Below are 18,902 nucleotides of genomic sequence, written 5' to 3'. Positions count from 1 at the left end.
TGGTTTGCATAAATGGTGAAAATACATAAAATGATGTGGTGGCTACAAGAGAAAATATTAGTGTTTTGTACCCACTCTGATCTTATCCATTAACTGCAGTAAAAACAATGCGTTTTCACCTTTACTTTTTAACAGAATATGAACTTTAGTTCTAAGAGTTTAGTTTGGCTGTTTTTATTTGGAAATAAAACAGTAGTTCATTATATTTTTAAGCCTACGGTGTGAAAGAAACACTGTAATATTATTTTTATTTCCAAAATCTGTTCCTAACTATATAATAAAATGGTAAAGTCTGTGTGTGTGTGTGTGTGTGTCCAGTCCGTATGAGCAATCTGATTGGTCAGTTTGGCTTTGGTGACATAATAGAAAGGGGTAGTGTGAATCCAATGAGACACACAAGGAGGAGTAAAAGCACTCAGAGAGTCTCCTTCAAAAGACAGGAAATTTAAAAACAGATAGGAGGTAAGCAAGGAACCTGAACATGACAAAATAATAAGTGTGAGAAAAGTGCTTTATGGGTGCAGAGTTGAGAGAGGAAGGGCTGGTCAAGAAAAGTAAAGATACACAAGGATACCAAGGAAAGGTACAAGTAGGACAAGAAATATCAAATATTTTTAAACATATTCCATTAAATGTCTTTCACAGGTAATGTGACTAGTGTAATATAACCATGTCTCACATAATTAAAAAAATAAAAAGTTTTTCAGTGTCTCTCATGAAAAGATCAGAGAAGTTGCAAAATGTGGAGTTGTAGTTAGATTAAAGATGATGAAATCACTGAGAAGGCAATAGAAAAATACATACCGAGAGATTGTTAAAAGTTTAGAAACTCTTCAAGGTTGCATTTGATAAATAGAATTTGAATTAAAAATTTCAATATACTGTAGATTATAAGTCTCTTAAAGGTAAATTTTACAGTTTGACTGAATATATCATGTAAAGAAACAGCTGATTTGTAAAGTTCATGAAATGTTTAACAAAGAATATCTTTAATAATTGACTAACTTTTTTTTTATATTTTTTATAGAGTATATACAGTGGCCATATAGAGTAAATATCTTTATACTAAATAGGTCAGCGTGGTGTCAGCATAACAAGAAAGTTATAGCTTTACAAATTAAAATGTGCAAAAATCAAAATAAAATAATTTTCTGAAACTGGATAACTAAGTTGACCAAAGTTAGAATAACCCTTACTGCTACAACACTGTTATGTTTCATAAGTTTTGTTTCAGACAGAGATATATTATTTGAAAATATATCTTTTCTTTCACAGAGGCTCACTGCAAGCACAGGCAGCAGACAGAGAAGCAGACTGTCTGTCATGGCACAGTATCTCTGCACGGTGAAGAACTGTTTTACCATTCCAGGTCGAGCTTTTGTCCCAAAACCTGAAGTAAGATACTTAAATTAACATCCACACAAAAGACTGTGTCTAGTATCTTTTCTGATATGAGTGGTAAGAGAATAGTACAATCCTTTCCTTACCTGTTATTCTTTTATCATCCAACACATGTAAACCAGGCAGTCTTGACTTATTTTCAAAATTAAAGACAGTTTTACTTTTGAAAAAACAATGTTCTATGGAAGCATTGTGCAAATACTTTTCATGTCACTAAAGAGCTTAGCCGAGCACTTGTCATGTAGTTTGCAAGTCACAGTTAAACTGACATGGTTTATACAAATGGACAGCACCAGAAAGATGAACTAGCAGCGCGTGCAAGCATTTAAAATTCAACAAGCAAAACATTTCAGATCCACACTCATCAGAAGTAACATTTTAGCATGTAGAGTCTCTTGCAAGCATTTTACAGTTTTCTGACAGGCTTATGAAAAAGTTTATGCAGATAATAAGGTATTTATCTATATTGTATGTAAAGTTTTTCTTCAGGCTCAAGTTCGATTTATTGTCATGTTTAGAGGGTTTAATGAAATTCTTATTTGTATATCTCTCAGTCTAGTGACAGTAGTGTAATACAAATAAACAGCAGATAATGAATACAACACTATATATTCTTATGATGTTTACTTTTATATTTCATTAATATTTATTAATTTATTTAATTTATATTTAAGTACAAAATATGTGATAAATGTGTAGTTTTGTTCTCATATAAGAGCACATTTTAGGGATGGTGCAGTGTATTAAATACTGTTAAGCATCAAATTATTTCTATATTGAAAAGCATTAGAGAGAGTAAATATTTTTGTTTGTAACTGATTTATTTTATCCAACACTCTATTTTTTGTTCATATTAAATTTGGGGTTAAAGATAATCTGTGTACTAGAAGCTATAAAGTTTCAAAATGATTGTTCTTTATGCACTGATATGTTGGATATGCCAGCAAGAATTGTGACTGTAATACTACTACTACTACTACTACTACTACTACTACTACTACTACTACAACTGTTTCTGTTATTAAATAAATAAAGCCCTGCAATGGATCGGCACCTTGTTCAGGGTTTGTTCCTGCCATGTGCCCTGTGCTAGCTAGGATGGGCTCCAGCACCCTCCATGACCCTGGTATGGATTAAGCGTGTTAGAAAATTACATGACATGTATTGTGATGAAGGTGATATTAATAATCTTTGAATGTTTTAAAATTTCTCTCAATTACAAAGTGATACTGTTAACATATGTAATGCATAAAATCATATTCTGACTTTTTAGGATTAATTATTAGGAGACATGCGGGTCCCTTTTACTTTTGTAGTGATTAGTCTAATTTAGCTAAATTGATGATCTCTCATGTGTTGAGAGAAAGACACCATATACCGTAACCTGCTGATTAACTGAAGAGGAAGTTGGTGATATGATCTCTATTTAATAGGGAATTTGTAATTTAGTTTTTGTACAGTTCTTGTATGCATTACATATAAGTGATTGATTCATGCTTCATGTTTCCTGAATGGGTGGCTGATTTGTGTCTAAATTAGAAAGCTATTGCTGATCATTAATGCATTTGATCTGATGCAGTTGTGATATCCATTGAATTATCTGTTTAATGGTGAGTGTATGTAAAGTTTACATTATCATGACTGAACTTGTTCCAGAGCTGGGTATGATTCCACCTGCACTGTATTCAGTAGACATTGTGATGTTCTTTTAGCACAATAGGTTGCCACTTTCCCATGAATAGTGGGCATTTTTAGATTGTGGAATACAAGATGCTATAGCTAGTTCAAGTCTTCAAAGGACAAAGTAAATTATGAAGTCTTGCACACAAGGATGATTTCTTAGCCACCATAGACCGCAGAGATAAAGGGACATTTTTTAACATCTGGGTGAGAGCAAAGGTGTCCCTTACTTGGCTGCATTGCTGGAATGTATTTTTGTTGTACTGTATAATTTTACAGAACACCTTTATATAGCAGAAGTGTTTTCTTTAGTGTGTGATTGATTTGATTTTTCATTTTATTATATTACAAGCTTAGATGACTATTGGCCAGGTGTAGACAAGGTATTAATTTGTTAATCCCCATTATTTAACTATAATCCCCCACTTGTCTTTTAGAAGATTGTATGGAACACTGAATTTAAAAATATTTACAGAGTCTGAAAGAAACTTTCCAAGGTCTGATGGGTCTCTCAATTAGATTCTTCATAGATTAACCTCAATGTCTACATGCCTAATACAAAAAAAGAGCTATGAGCAAATAAGTTATTTTTAACTGCTCAAAGGAAACTATATTTTGCTAAGATTCACTTCTTAGTAGCTATTCTCTTTCTTCTCTACTCACTTAAAGAAGCCAGGGAGAATGAGAGGAAGAAGGCAGCTCCTCCTAATGATTCTATGCTTTTAAGTAATCGTGAATCATACATTATTCAAGAAGTCATCTATGTTAGGGGTAACCTCTTATTGTAAAAAAAATGTAGGCCCAGTCCATTTTGTTTTCACAAATGTCATTTAGGAATTTTATGTTGTTTGAAGACACAGCTTTATAAATGAATTATTATTAAAATAGGGATATTTCGAAATAGGCAGAGTTCTAGGGAAGTCATTTTTTTCATTAACAATGGAAGGAGTCTTAATTCTTTTGTATGCTTTTCGTTTGTCCCTTTTCTTGAAAAATAAGTTCCTGTGAATTAAAGCATAATCTGGTTTGCTGCTATTTTAAAAATAAAAGTGTGCATGGGCTATTAATATCCAGAAACAATAGCATTGTGTATTTTGTTATTCTGACAATTAATAGTACAATGTATTTGAAATCCTAGTCAGATAAACTTCAAATGCAAAAAGGAAAAAATGAATGTTCAAGCTCAAACTGTAAATGTAAAGAATCATTTAATCCTCATTCAAATAAATATGGTGATTCACATTACCCAGTCTTTTATGTTTAATTAGCGGGAGATTCCTTATGTTTATGACCAGAGGTTCAAAGACACTAGTGAAACCTTGCATTGTCCTTCTGTAAGGTGAGAAAGGTAACAAACTACCATGGTTTGTTAATGTAGTGGCTAATGGTTGGGAATAAAGTGTTCTAATCCATGGAACAATGCTGTTACCAAATTTAGCCTCCTCTAATACCATTTCCATGTAATTTCAATCCACCTGGTCAAATTCATTTCATGAATCAAGACAAAAAACAGCTGGTTTAAAAACTTCATTGGACAGATACGTTATATGCAGTGCCCGAGTGGTAGTAACAGAACTCATAGAAGTAAACCTTTTTGAATGACAGGATATGAATAATGACATTTAGTTTAATTTAGAATGTTTTAATAAAAGTATTAAAACTGCAGTTTAATAACATGATAGTACAAAAAGAAGGGCATTTAAACTCATTTCTACTTTGTTGCAGCAGTAATTATGTCAGTCAGTCATTTTCTAACCTGCTTAGTCATGAACAGGGTCACGGGGTGTACTTGTGCCTATCCCTAATTGTATGTTGGTTAAAGAAATGTCCATTTCTCAGTTGAAGAGGCACCTATACTTCCATATGCTTTTAATAAAATACACCTCCAAATCCATCAAGGCCAGTAGCATTGCCATTTATAATGCATTCAGACTAATGATGATCTCAAAAATATAAGAATTTCTAGTTGCTCAGTCACATTCCTTCTTATTCCCATTGGGATTTTCTACTGAAAGCTTCCATTGCTACATTGCTGATGACTTCTTTGATAGAGTGCACTCTCAAGTATCATATCTATTTTCACTTTTTGTTTTACTGTGTGTATTTAATTTAGTTTTGTGTATTTGTGGTTTTAAATGTTGTATGATTTAATGATTCATTGCAACTGAAGTATATTAATAAACCATTCCACTCTCTACAAAAACTGTATGCCCAAACCTGCACTTTAATTGTGGCATGGAGCATCATGCAACATGCTCCTAGTAATTTTTATTTATTTATATTGTGCCTTATGTATTATTGTAAGCTGTATGGTAATGATAATTATTTACAGATGTCTCAAGCTGAATTGCCTCTGATCATAGTTTCATGAAGCTTTCTAGGTAAACCTTACAATTTTATCTGTACCCCTTTTCTTATTGATTGCTAGAAACTTTTGAGGGACAGTAGCAATATTGTCCTTTGTTTCACTTTACAATACAATACAATGCAGTTTATTTTTGTATAGCCCAAAATCACACAGGAAGTGCCACAATGGGCTTTAACAGGCCCTGCCTCTTGACAGCCCCCCAGCCTTGACTCTCTAAGAAGACAAGGAAAAACTCCCAAAAAAAAACTAGTAGGGAAAAATAGAAGAAACCTTGGGAAAGGCAGTTCAAAGAGAGACCCCTTTCCAGGTAGGTTGGGCATGCAGTTGGTGTCAAAAGAAGGGGGTCAATACAATACAATACACAGAACAGAACAAATCCTCAATAAAAAATAAAATTTTTTTAGAAGTATGGAGCAGAATTTAACAGTAGATGATATCACATAATAAGATTTGGATAATTTTAGACTCCTGGAGACCTCATCCATCAAGCTGCCTCCCCTATTTGGCCATTCCCTTTTTCTCACGATTCCTGCGATCCTCCATCAGGGATGACTTTACCTTATGCAGGCAAAACAACTTGGCAGGTGGGCCGTGGCACCAAGTGCCACATTTGAGTACTGAGAAGAGAAACAGAATAGGTGAGGGTTAGGATCCAATTCTAACTATCATGTTACTTATGTTTTAGTGCTGATGACTAACAACAGAGATGCAGTATGTACAGTTAATCAGCAGCTCTAGTCAGGATATGCTAAACTGAAGTAGTGAGTCCTCGGCCGGGATTTAAAAGCTGAGACTGAAGGGGCATCTCTTATAGTAGCAGGCAGACAATTCCACAGTTTAGGGGCCCTGTAACTAAAAGCTCGACCTCCCATTGTTATTTTATTAATCCTTGGAACCATAAGCAGACCAGCATCTTGAGATCTTAATGTGCGCTCTGGTTTGTAAGTCATGATAAGTTCAGACAAGTAAGCCGGACCTCGGCCATTTAACTTTAGGATTCAAGCAAATTTAAATGCAATAACTCTTTTAATTGTGTATATTAAATTAAATTGCAAAGATACTTCATGCATGCCTATATAGTACAGAACACAATTTTTCTAGTTGTTCTCCATGAATTCTAAAATTCTGCAGTCACACTTCTCATTCTTTGATAAACATGCGAAGCCCAAAATTGGTATGATGTATTCATTAACTTGAAAAACATGCCATGTTATATAGTATTTGCAAAACTCGAGAAATAACACATTTGAAATATGGAACAAGTATAAACTTTATTTTTCCCTTAGCATTTATCAAAAAGATGGATACACCTTTAATTTAAAAAAAAAAAAACTTTTTGAAAGTGGTAAAGTCATATTATGGTACATTAACACTTTCATTTTTTATTTGTGTTCTTCAAACCATTATCTATTTATTGTTTTGTAATGTTATTAAAATGTTGAAGGCTGAAACTTCATGCAAACTGTTGGCCCACAAGCTTCACTCAGAGGTGTATCTTCCAGCACAAATTGACCTTCTGTATTTTTTATTTTCCTTGCATGTGTAGTGTTAAATCTGGAGCCTTTTCAAAATCCCATAATCTTGCAGATAGTTTGCATGTCCATGTCATTTACTTCCAGTCATCTTACCAAGGCTCTCACCTGTTTGAAAGTACATTTATAGTGGTATGAAAATGCAGATTCATTTAGCTGTGTATGCCACATTTGAAATGGCAAGTACTTTGCCTGATCTTTTTATTGTTCTTTTTTATCTTTTGCAAACTATTCAGAGGTTGTGCATATTTAATGTCCTTCTGCTCTCAGTCACTTGTGTAGCTTTTTAAAAACAGGTTATGGTAAATAACCAAATGCAGCTGATGTGTACGTTGCATTTGTCATTCCAAACAAATAACACATCACAAACATTAACACTGCTTTTATGAATTCAAAACCAAATGGCATACAGCAGAGACATATGCAGTAATGTGTTATATTACTAGAAATATTTGTGATGCTCCATCTGTTGGAATGACAAATGCAATACATTTTTTGCTACATGCTTTGTAAAATAAATTCCAATAGATGGTTTTATATATATATATATATATATATATATATATATATATTATTATATATATATATATATATATATATATATATATATATATAATTTCCCCTTGGGATTAATAAAGTATCTATCTATCTATCTATCTATCTATCTATCTATCTATCTATCTATCTATCTATCTATGTGTGTATATATAATATGCATCCGGAAAGTATTCACAGCACATCACTTTTTCTACATTTTGTTATGTTACACAACCTTATTCCAAAATGGATTAAATTCATTTTTTTCCTCAGAATTCTACACACAACACCCCATAATGACAACGTGAAAAAAGTTTACTTGAGATTTTTGCAAATTTATTAAAAATAAAAAAACCGAGAAATCACATGTACATAAGTATTCACAGCCTTTGCTCAATACTTTGTCGATGCACCTTTGGCAGCAATTACAGCCTCAAGTCTTTTTGAATATGATGCCACAAGCTTGGCACACCTATCCTTGGCCAGTTTCGCCCATTCCTCTTTGCAGCACCTCTCAAGCTCCATCAGGTTGGATGGGAAGCATTGGTGCACAGCCATTTTAAGATCTCTCCAGAGATGTTCAATCGGATTCAAGTTTGGGCTCTGGCTGGGCCACTCAAGGACATTCACAGAGTTGTCCTGAAGCCACTCCTTTGATATCTTGGCTGTGTGCTTAGGGTCGTTGTCCTGCTGAAAGATGAACCATCGCCCCAGTCTGAGGTCAAGAGCGCTCTGGAGCAGGTTTTCATCCAGGATGTCTCTCTACATTGCTGCAGTCATCTTTCCCTTTATCCTGACTAGTCTCCCAGTCCCTGCCGCTGAAAAACATCCCCACAGCATGATGCTGCCACCACCATGTTTCACTGTAGGGATGGTATTGGCCTGGTGATGAGCGGTGCCTGGTTTCCTCCAAACGTGATGCCTGGCATTCACACCAAAGAGTTCAATCTTTGTCTCATCAGACCAGAGAATTTTCTTTCTCATGGTCTGAGAGTTCTTCAGGTGCCTTTTGCCAAACTCCAGGCGGGCTGCCATGTGCCTTTTACTAAGGAGTGGCTTCTGTCTGGCCACTCTACCATACAGGCCTTACTGGTGGACTGCTGCAGAGATGGTTGTCCTTCTGGAAGGTTCTCCTCTCTCCACAGAGGACCTCTGGAGCTCTGACAGAGTGACCATCGGGTTCTTGGTCACCTCCCTGACTAAGGCCCTTCTCCCCCTCATCGCTCAGTTTAGATGGCCAGTCAGCTCTAGGAAGAGTCCTGGTGGTTTCGAACTTCATCCACTTACGGATGATGGAGGCCACTGTGCTCATTGGGACCTTCAAAGCAGCAGACATTTTTCTGTAACCTTCCCCAGATTTGTGCCTCGAGACAATCCTGTCTCGGAGGTCTACAGACAATTCCTTGGTTTGTGCTCTGACATGAACTGTCAACTGTGGGACCTTATATAGACAGGTGTGTGCCTTTCCAAATCATGTCCAATCAACTGAATTTACCACAGGTGGACTCCAATTAAGCTGCAGAAACATCTCAAGGATGATCAGGGGAAACAGGATGCACCTGAGCTCAATTTTGAGCTTCATGGCAAAGGCTGTGAATACTTATGTACATGTGCTTTCTCAATTTTTTTATTTTTAATAAATTTGCAAAAATCTCAAGTAAACTTTTTTCACGTTGTTATTATGGGGTGTTGTGTGTAGAATTCTGAGGAAAAAAATGAATTTAATCCATTTTGGAATAAGGCTGTAACATAACAAAATGTGGAAAAAGTGATGCGCTGTGAATACTTTCTGGATGCACTGTATATATATATATAATATATGTATGTATTTTTATATATATATATATGTTACGGCCAAAACCTGAAGTTCAGCCAGTTCCCGAATTGACCGGCCATTTCGCATTTTGGCCACGAGGTGTGGCCAAAGTCCAAAGTACTAGAAATGACCAGCGTATATGCTACTTTGGCCAGCCATTTCGTGAAGTGGCGAGAACTCCCTGGTCAAAATCCGATGTGCTGATGTAAGACTGTCCGCTCAAGGTGCGAAGATGCTTAAAAATTTTCAGATGCAGATTCAGAAGTGAGTTTTCCATTCTGCACGAGAAACTGCTCAAGGCGGGTCTTGTTCAGCAAAGAGGACGCCACTTGAGATGGCCTTCCCCTCGCCCAAACACTAACCTTAAGGTCAATAAAATAGGTCTCTGATGTTAAGTCACTATTTTATTGCTAAAATGATAACAGAAATGTGAAATCTACTTATATACCTGATCTTAATTATTGTGAAACAACCAAGTGGCGTCCGCTTTCTGAACATGAGCTGCCAAGGCTACACTCAACGCAATTGCACTACTAACTGCGCAACAGATCGCTGCTCATGCCTTTTTCCTTCCGATTTTGGCCGATCGCCCCATGCCATTTCGCAAACTGGCTGGCCAAATCCTGAAATCGAGGAAAAGATCGGACATTGGCCGGTCAATTTACAGCGACATTGGCCATTTCCCGATTTGGCCGGACATTTCCCGCTTTGGACAATTTCGGGTTTTGGCCGTAACATATATATATGTATATATATATATATATATATATATATATATATATATATATATGTATGTATGTATGTGTATATATATATATATATATATATATATATATATATATATATATATATATATATATATATATATATGTATATATGTATATATGTATATGTATATATATATATATATATATATATATATATATATATATATACATATACATATGTATGTATATATGTACAGTGGTGTGAAAAACTATTTGCCCCCTTCCTGATTTCTTATTCTTTTGCATGTTTGTCACACAAAATGTTTCTGATCATCAAACACATTTAACCATTAGTCAAATATAACACAAGTAAACACAAAATGCAGTTTTTAAATGATGGTTTTTATTATTTAGGGAGAAAAAAAATCCAAACCTACATGGCCCTGTGTGAAAAAGTAATTGCCCCCTTGTTAAAAAATAACCTAACTATGGTGTATCACACCTGAGTTTAATTTCCGTAGCCACCCCCAGGCCTGATTACTGCCACACCTGTTTCAATCAAGAAATCACTTAAATAGGAGCTGCCTGACACAGAGAAGTAGACCAAAAGCACCTCAAAAGCTAGACATCATGCCAAGATCCAAAGAAATTCAGGAACAAATGAGAACAGAAGTAATTGAGATCTATCAGTCTGGTAAAGGTTATAAAGCCATTTCTAAAGCTTTGGGACTCCAGCGAACCACAGTGAGAGCCATTATCCACAAATGGCAAAAACATGGAACAGTGGTGAACCTTCCCAGGAGTGGCCGGCCGACCAAAATTACCCCAAGAGCGCAGAGACGACTCATCCGAGAGGTCACAAAAGACCCCAGGACAACGTCTAAAGAACTGCAGGCCTCACTTGCCTCAATTAAGGTCAGTGTTCACAACTCCACCATAAGAAAGAGACTGGGCAAAAACGGCCTGCATGGCAGATGTCCAAGACGCAAACCACTGTTAAGCAAAAAGAACATTAGGGCTCGTCTCAATTTTGCTAAGAAACATCTCAATGATTGCCAAGACTTTTGGGAAAATACCTTGTGGACTGATGAGACAAAAGTTGAACTTTTTGGAAGGCAAATGTCCCGTTACATCTGGCGTAAAAGGAACACAGCATTTCAGAAAAAGAACATCATACCAACAGTAAAATATGGTGGTGGTAGTGTGATGGTCTGGGGTTGTTTTGCTGCTTCAGGACCTGGAAGGCTTGCTGTGATAGATGGAACCATGAATTCTACTGTCTACCAAAAAATCCTGAAGGAGAATGTCCGGCCATCTGTTCGTCAACTCAAGCTGAAGCGATCTTGGGTGCTGCAACAGGACAATGACCCAAAACACACCAGCAAATCCACCTCTGAATGGCTGAAGAAAAACAAAATGAAGACTTTGGAGTGGCCTAGTCAAAGTCCTGACCTGAATCCAATTGAGATGCTATGGCATGACCTTAAAAAGGTGGTTCATGCTAGAAAACCCTCAAATAAAGCTGAATTACAACAATTTTGCAAAGATGAGTAGGCCAAAATTCCTCCAGAGCGCTGTAAAAGACTCATTGTAAGTTATCGCAAACGCTTGATTGCAGTTATTGCTGCTAAGGGTGGCCCAACCAGTTATTAGGTTCAGGGGGCAATTACTTTTTCACACAGGGCCATGTAGGTTTGGATTTTTTTTTCTCCCTAAATAATAAAAACCACCATTTACAAACTGCATTTTGTGTTTACTTGTGTTATATTTGACTAATGGTTAAATGTGTTTGATGATCAGAAACATTTTGTGTGACAAACATGCAAAAGAATAAGAAATCAGGAAGGGGGCAAATAGTTTTTCACACCACTGTATATATATATAGAGGTTCCAGTTATGACCATTACGCGTAGAATTTCGAAATGAAACCTGCCTAACTTTTGTAAGTAAGCTGTAAGGAATGAGCCTGCCAAATTTCAGCCTTCCACCTACACGGGAAGTTGGAGAATTGGTGATGAGTTTGTCAGTCAGTCAATGAGTGAGTGAGTCAGTGAGTCAGTGAGGGCTCCCTAAGCACACAGCTAAAATAACAAAGGAGTGGCTTCACAACAACTCTGTGACTGTTCTTGAATGGCCCAGCCAGAGCCCTGACTTAAACCCAATTGAGCATCTCTGGAGAGACCTAAAAATGGCTGTCCACCAACGTTTACCATCCAACCTGACAGAACTGGAGAGGATCTGCAAGGAGGAATGGCAGAGGATCCCCAAATCCAGGTGTGAAAAACTTGTTGCATCTTTCCCAAGAAGACTCATGGCTGTATTAGCTCAAAAGGGTGCTTCTACTAAATACTGAGCAAAGGGTCTGAATACTTAGGACCATTTGATATTTCAGTTTTTCTTTTTTAATAAATCTGCAACAATTTCAAAAATTCTTTTTTTTGTCTGTCAATATGGGGTGCTATGTGTACATTAATGAGGGAAAAAATTAATTTAAATGATTTTAGCAAATGGCTGCAATATGACAAAGAGTGAAAAATTGAAGGAGTTCTGAATACTTTCCGTACCCACTGTGTGTATATATATATATATATATATATATATATATATATATATATATATATATATATATATATATATATATAATGTGTGTATATATATATATATATATATATATATATGTGTGTGTATATATATATATGTATGTATGTATGTATGTGTGTGTGTGTGTGTGTGTGTGTGTGTGTATATATATATATATATATATATATATATATATATATATATATATACAGTAATCCCTCGCTATATCGCGCTTTGCCTTTCGCGGCTTCACTCTATCGCGGATTTTATATGTAAGCATATTTAAATATATATCGCGGATTTTTTGCTGGTTCGCGGATTTCTGCGGACAATGGGTCTTTTAATTTCTGGTACATGCTTCCTCAGTTGGTTTGCCCAGTTGATTTCATACAAGGGACGCTATTGGCAGATGGCTGAGAAGCTACCCAACTTACTTTTCTTTCTCTCTTGCGCTGACTTTCTCTGATCCTGACGTAGGGGGATTGAGCAGGGGGGCTGTTTGCACACCTAGACGATACGGACGCTCGTCTAAAAATGCTGAAAGATTATCTTCACGTTGCTACCTTCTGTGCAGCTGCTTCGTGAAGCGACATGCTGCACGGTGCTTCGCATACTTAAAAGCTCGAAGGGCACGTATTGATTTTTGATTGTTTGTTTTTCTGTGTCTCTCTCTCTCTCTCTGCTCCTGATGGAGGGGGTATGAGCTGCTGCCTTCATTGTAACTGCTTTGTGCCGCAGTGCTTCGCATACTTAAAAGCCAAACAGCCCTATTGATTTGTTTGCTTTCCTCTCTCTTTCTGACAGTCTCTGCTCCTGATGCGCACTCCTTTGAAGAGGAAGATATGTTTGCATTCTTTTAATTGCGAGACGGAACTGTCATCTCTGTCTTGTCATGGAGCACAGTTTAAACTTTTGAAAAAGAGACAAATGTTTGTTTGCAGTGTTTGAATAACGTTCCTGTCTCTCTACAACCTCATGTGTTTCTGTGCAAATCTGTGACCCAAGCATGACAATATAAAAATAACCATATAAACATATGGTTTCTACTTCGCGGGTTTTCACCTTTCACGGGGGAGTCTGGAACGCAACCCCCGCGATGGAGGAGGGATTACTGTACAGTTAGGTCCATAAATATTTGGACAGAGACAACTTTTTTCTAATTTTGGTTCTGTACATTACCACAATGAATTTTAAATGAAACAACTCATATGCAGTTGAAGTGCAGACTTTCAGCTTTAATTCAGTGGGGTGAACAAAACGATTGCATAAAAATGTGAGGCAACTAAAGCATTTTTTTAACACAATCCCTTCATTTCAGGGGCTCAAAAGTAATTGGAGAAATTAAATAACTGGAAATAAAATGTTAATTTCTAATACTTGGTTGAAAACCCTTTGCTCTCAATGACAGCCTGAAGTCTTGAACTCATGGACATCACCAGATGCTGGGTTTCCTCCTTTTTAATGCTCTGCCAGGCTTTTATTGCAGCGGCTTTCAGTTGCTTTTTGTTTGTGGGCCTTTCTGTCTGAAGTTTAGTCTTCAACAAGTGAAATGCATGCTCAGTTGGGTTAAGATCAGGTGACTGACTTGGCCATTCAAGAATTTTCCACTTCTTTGCTTTAATAAAGTCCTGGGTTGCTTTGGCTGTATGTTTTGGGTCATTGTCCATCTGTATCATGAAACGCCGCCCAATCAATTTGACTGCATTTAGCTGGATTTGAGTAGACAGTATGTCTCTGAACACCTCAGAATTCATTCGGCTGCTTCTGTCCTGTGTCACATCATCAATAAACACTAGTGTCCCAGTGCCACTGGCAGCCATGCACGCCCAAGCCATCTCACTGCCTCCACCGTGTTTTACAGATGATGTGGTATGCTTTGGATAATGAGCTGTTCCACGCCTTCTCCATACTTTTTTCTTGCCATCATTCTGGTAGAGGTTGATCTTGGTTTCGTCTGTCCAAAGAATGTTTTTCCAGAACTGTGCTGGCTTTTTTAGTTGTTCTTTAGCAAAGTCCAATCTAGCCTTTCTATTCTTGAGGCTTATGAGTGGCTTGCACCTTCCAGTGCACCCTCTGTATTTACTTTCATGCAGTCTTCTCTTTATGGTAGAGTTGGATATCGATACGCCTACCCCCTGGAGAGTGTTGTTCATTTGGTTGGCTGTTGTGAAGGGGTTTCTCTTCACCATGGAAATGATTCTGCGATCATCCACCACTGTTGTCTTCCGTGGACGTCCAGGTCTTTTTGCGTTGCTGAGTTCACCAGTACTTGCTTTCTTTCTCAGAATGTACCAAACTGTAGATTTTGCCACTCATAATATTGTAGCAATTTCTCGGATGGGTTTTTTTTCTGTTTTCGCAGTTTAAGGATGGCTTCTTTCATCTGCATGGAGAGCTCCTTTGACTGCATGTTGTCTCCTCACAGCAAAATCTTCCACATGCAAGCACCACACCTCAAATCAACTCCAGGCCTTTTATCTGCTTAATTGATAATGACATAACAACGGACTTGCCCACACCTGCTATTTGCCTTGGAGTCAATTGTCCAATTACTTTTGAGCCCCTGAAATGAAGGGATTGTGTTAAAAAATGCTTTAGTTGCCTCACATTTTTATGCAATCGTTTTGTTCACCCCACTGAATTAAAGCTGAAAGTCTGCACTTCAACTGCATCTGAGTTGTTTCATTTAAAATTCATTGTGGTAATGTACAGAACCAAAATTAGAAAAAAGTTGTCTCTGTCCAAATATTTATGGACCTAACTGTATATATATATATATATATATATATATATATATATATATATATATATATATATATATATATGTATGTCCAGCTGCATCTCCAGCTGCAAATATGCAAACTGTATCACAGACCTTCTCTTCCATATGTGTATATGTATATATGTATATATATGTGTATATGTATATATGTATGTATATATATGTGTGTATATGTATATATGTATGTGTATATACATATATATATATATATACATATATACATACATATATATATATATATATACTGTATATATATAGTAGTACTAGGGTGTTGTACCGTGTTAGCCATTATGAATGTAGAGAAAAGCCAAGCAAAATGACACCTTTTATTGGCTAACTAGAAAGATTACAATATGCAAGCTTTCGAGGCAACTCAGGCCCCTTCTTCAGGCAAGATATGTATGTATATATGTATATATATATATATATATGTATATATATATGTATGTATATATGTATATATATATATATATATATATATATATATATATATATATATATATATATATATATATATATATATGTGTATATATATATATATATATATGTATATATGTGTATATATATATGTATAATGTATATGTATGTGTATATATGTGTATATATGTATGTATGTATATATGTATAGGCAAAATATTCAAAGCCTGTTTTATCTTTGTAATGTTACAGTCACTCATACCAGACTAGTTTAGAGTCATCAGTAACCTGAGGAAAATTCCATGTAGAAATGGTGGAGGTATTCAGGCTCTACACAGACAGTGTCCTTACTGAGTTCAAGCCTGTTCTCCAGTATGGTTGCCAGTAACTGTGATAGTGGTACCTGGCAAAACAAAAGCTTAGATTATACTTGTAGTTTGTTGCTGTACTGAACAAAGGTGTGCAATTTTGAAGGCGCTGATGATAAATGTCATAACTTTTCTAGTACCTGAAAATGAAGTGCTCTGACCTATGCACCTCTGACAGACCTACCAGATGACCTAATTTCTTGCAACTTTCTGAATAAATCTGGACTTGATATTTGACATCAAAGCTGGCCACTTATTTTAATTTTACTTTTTTGTTTCATTTGTTTGCCATGTTTGTTTTTGTTTAAATAAAGATGTGGAATAACTTATAGTGCAATTACCATTTAAATTCTTTAGTTAATCCAAACACAATGTCATTGCCACTTATAAATAATGCTTGTTTTTATATACTGCGTATACAAAATAGATACTTGAATGTAAATTCAGCTTAAACCATGGTTGCTGTACCAAACCATTTTCACATTCATGAGTGATGACTTCTTTAATGTTATGTTGGTAAATACAATATCTAGTTCAGTTTTACTTCTTATTTTATACTTATTCCATCAACATTGTTATAGTAATTCCAGTTCACAAAAAAATATGATTTTCTCTTCAACAAAAACACAGTTTATTAAAAATGAATCCATAATTTAAAAGTATAATTTAGTTTTGCATTAATGAGATATAATAGAATCAACATGTCTGTTTCATTACTGAGTATGTTCCACATTAGTCCTATAGTTAGTTCAAAAAGTTTATCTTTTTCAAACAATGCATGTTTTTCTGTGTATTTTTTTTTAACTGGTAATCTGTTTTGTTATATTTTCCACTTGTTCCTTTGTTCAGCTATGCAGAGATATATATGCATGAACAGATCTGTATTTAAACTGGTTAGGTTGAGCTGAAGTGACACCTTGTGCAGTGTAATTTCTTCTGCATTGTTGAACCCATGATATAATTTGTTGAGACTCTGTAATGTTTTAAAGTTTTTTTAAACTGAAAGCTCTATTTAGTCTTTGAGGGTGCCCTCAGTATAAGTAGGCACAATTCTGACTGGCAAAAGGGAAACAATGATTATAATTCAGGGAAATTATGAATTCCATTAATTTCCATAAAAATAAACATTCCTTTTGTCAAGTCTAATTTGTTGGATAAAATAAATGAATGATGAATATATTGTTTTATGATATTTTTATAATTTAAAAAGTGTTGTTTTTAGATTAGTTGGGCTAATTTATTTCGTGTTATTTTCTTTAACATCGAAAGGGTATTTTCACAAAATTGTGCAGCAGGTACAATATAAAGAAATAGTCTTCCCTGTGCTGTAAAACACAAAATGATCCTGTTTTCAAGCAACACATTTTTCACACAGTGCACATAATACACAATATCCGTGGTTGATTGTGATAGCAATCCCTTGTAAAGTAATTGAACTAACAGAGTGACCTGATAGCAATACAGAGAGAGAGAGAGAGAGAAGTATAACATTTGAGAAGACTCAGTGCCTTCAAGAAGAAAGAATTGCACACAACAATTGTCAACAAATTCTGTCGAAACAGTTTTTATTTGTTTATTCATCAATAGATATTGAAATTACTAAGCTTGAAAAAGCATGTACATATATAACATTTCTGCAAATCATATGGCTCTTCTGGTATATAGCTTTATGTTTCTTGAATTTGCAACTTAGATATATTTTGTTTTTTAACATTGTTCCTTTTTCTTTTTTCCATATTATATTAAGTATATAGTGTTTAACAGATTTTTGTTTTGCTTAGACTTTTGCAAGCTTAATTTTCAGTGAGGATTTTTACAACAATCAAACAAACAAAACCAATCTCTCTGCTTATAATTAATTAAACTGGTGTTGCTCATGAAATGTCTACTGCATTTATCTGACTGAACAGCTAGACTGAGCTATAACCTATTACCAGTTTCGTAAGTTAAATGTTCCTATTTGTATTTATAACAGTTAGTAAGCAACAGCAGTAAGTTCACTAAAATGCACGGTATTCACATTATTGATGGATCAAACAGAAACCATAGTTTTCATTTGTTTAATCAGATATTCTTACAATTAATTACTTGTAATAATAAATGATGTTAATATTATTCTAGGTTATAGTTGCAGTTGAGGCACATTTTTATAAATATAGTAATATAAGCAAAATATAGAACTATTAATGGATTGTCAGATATACTTTGGATAAAAATCTCTGCACATAAGAATGGAAAATAGAACACTCCTTAGTGATTTCATCACATAATGTGTGGTGGAAGTCTGCGCACAAGAAAAAAAAATTACTTCACCACCATCTGTGCATCTAGATAGGACTTGAATATTTATTAGAGGCAAAATAAATCTCAGCTGTTCAATATATTTTAATCAAAATCATGCTTCATATGCACACATTGACAACTTTATACCATTTGGGGTGTTATTTCTGTATCATTTAAAGATTGTCATTATATACAACAGCAGCAAGTATTATATAGCTTATGGAGTATATGGCTATTTACATTTTGCAAGCATTTTCATGTATTCTTTCTTTATTGCTATCTTAACACTATCACTGTAATTAAATACTAAAATCACAAGCTTCAGTATTTTTTGCTTAATATGAAAATCTGAGATTGTATTTTTTTAAGACAATCTGGGTAGCAAACTGTTATTCAGAATGTAAATACAAAGCAGAAAGGCGCTGCGCAAA

The 18,902-nt window shown here is 35.2% G+C and overlaps 1 protein-coding gene across 2 annotated transcripts in view; it reads left to right on the top strand.

Annotated features, from left to right (window-relative positions):
• The window catches only part of tfb1m (transcription factor B1, mitochondrial), a 62,124-nt gene that overhangs the window by 27,699 nt on the left and 15,523 nt on the right, over nt 1-18,902 (top strand). For both annotated transcript variants that reach the window (XR_007934522.1, XM_028797429.2), the window contains exon 6: nt 1,276-1,395. Coding sequence is in view for 1 of the 2 variants with exons in the window: in XM_028797429.2 (XP_028653262.2) it covers nt 1,276-1,395 (120 nt within the window). In the remaining variant the exon portion in view is untranslated. The remainder of the gene's footprint in view (nt 1-1,275; nt 1,396-18,902) is intronic.

Source organism: Erpetoichthys calabaricus, chromosome 3, assembly GCF_900747795.2.
Source record: "Erpetoichthys calabaricus chromosome 3, fErpCal1.3, whole genome shotgun sequence".
Lineage (NCBI taxonomy): Eukaryota > Metazoa > Chordata > Cladistia > Polypteriformes > Polypteridae > Erpetoichthys > Erpetoichthys calabaricus.
This window is presented reverse-complemented; position numbering and strand designations above follow the sequence as displayed.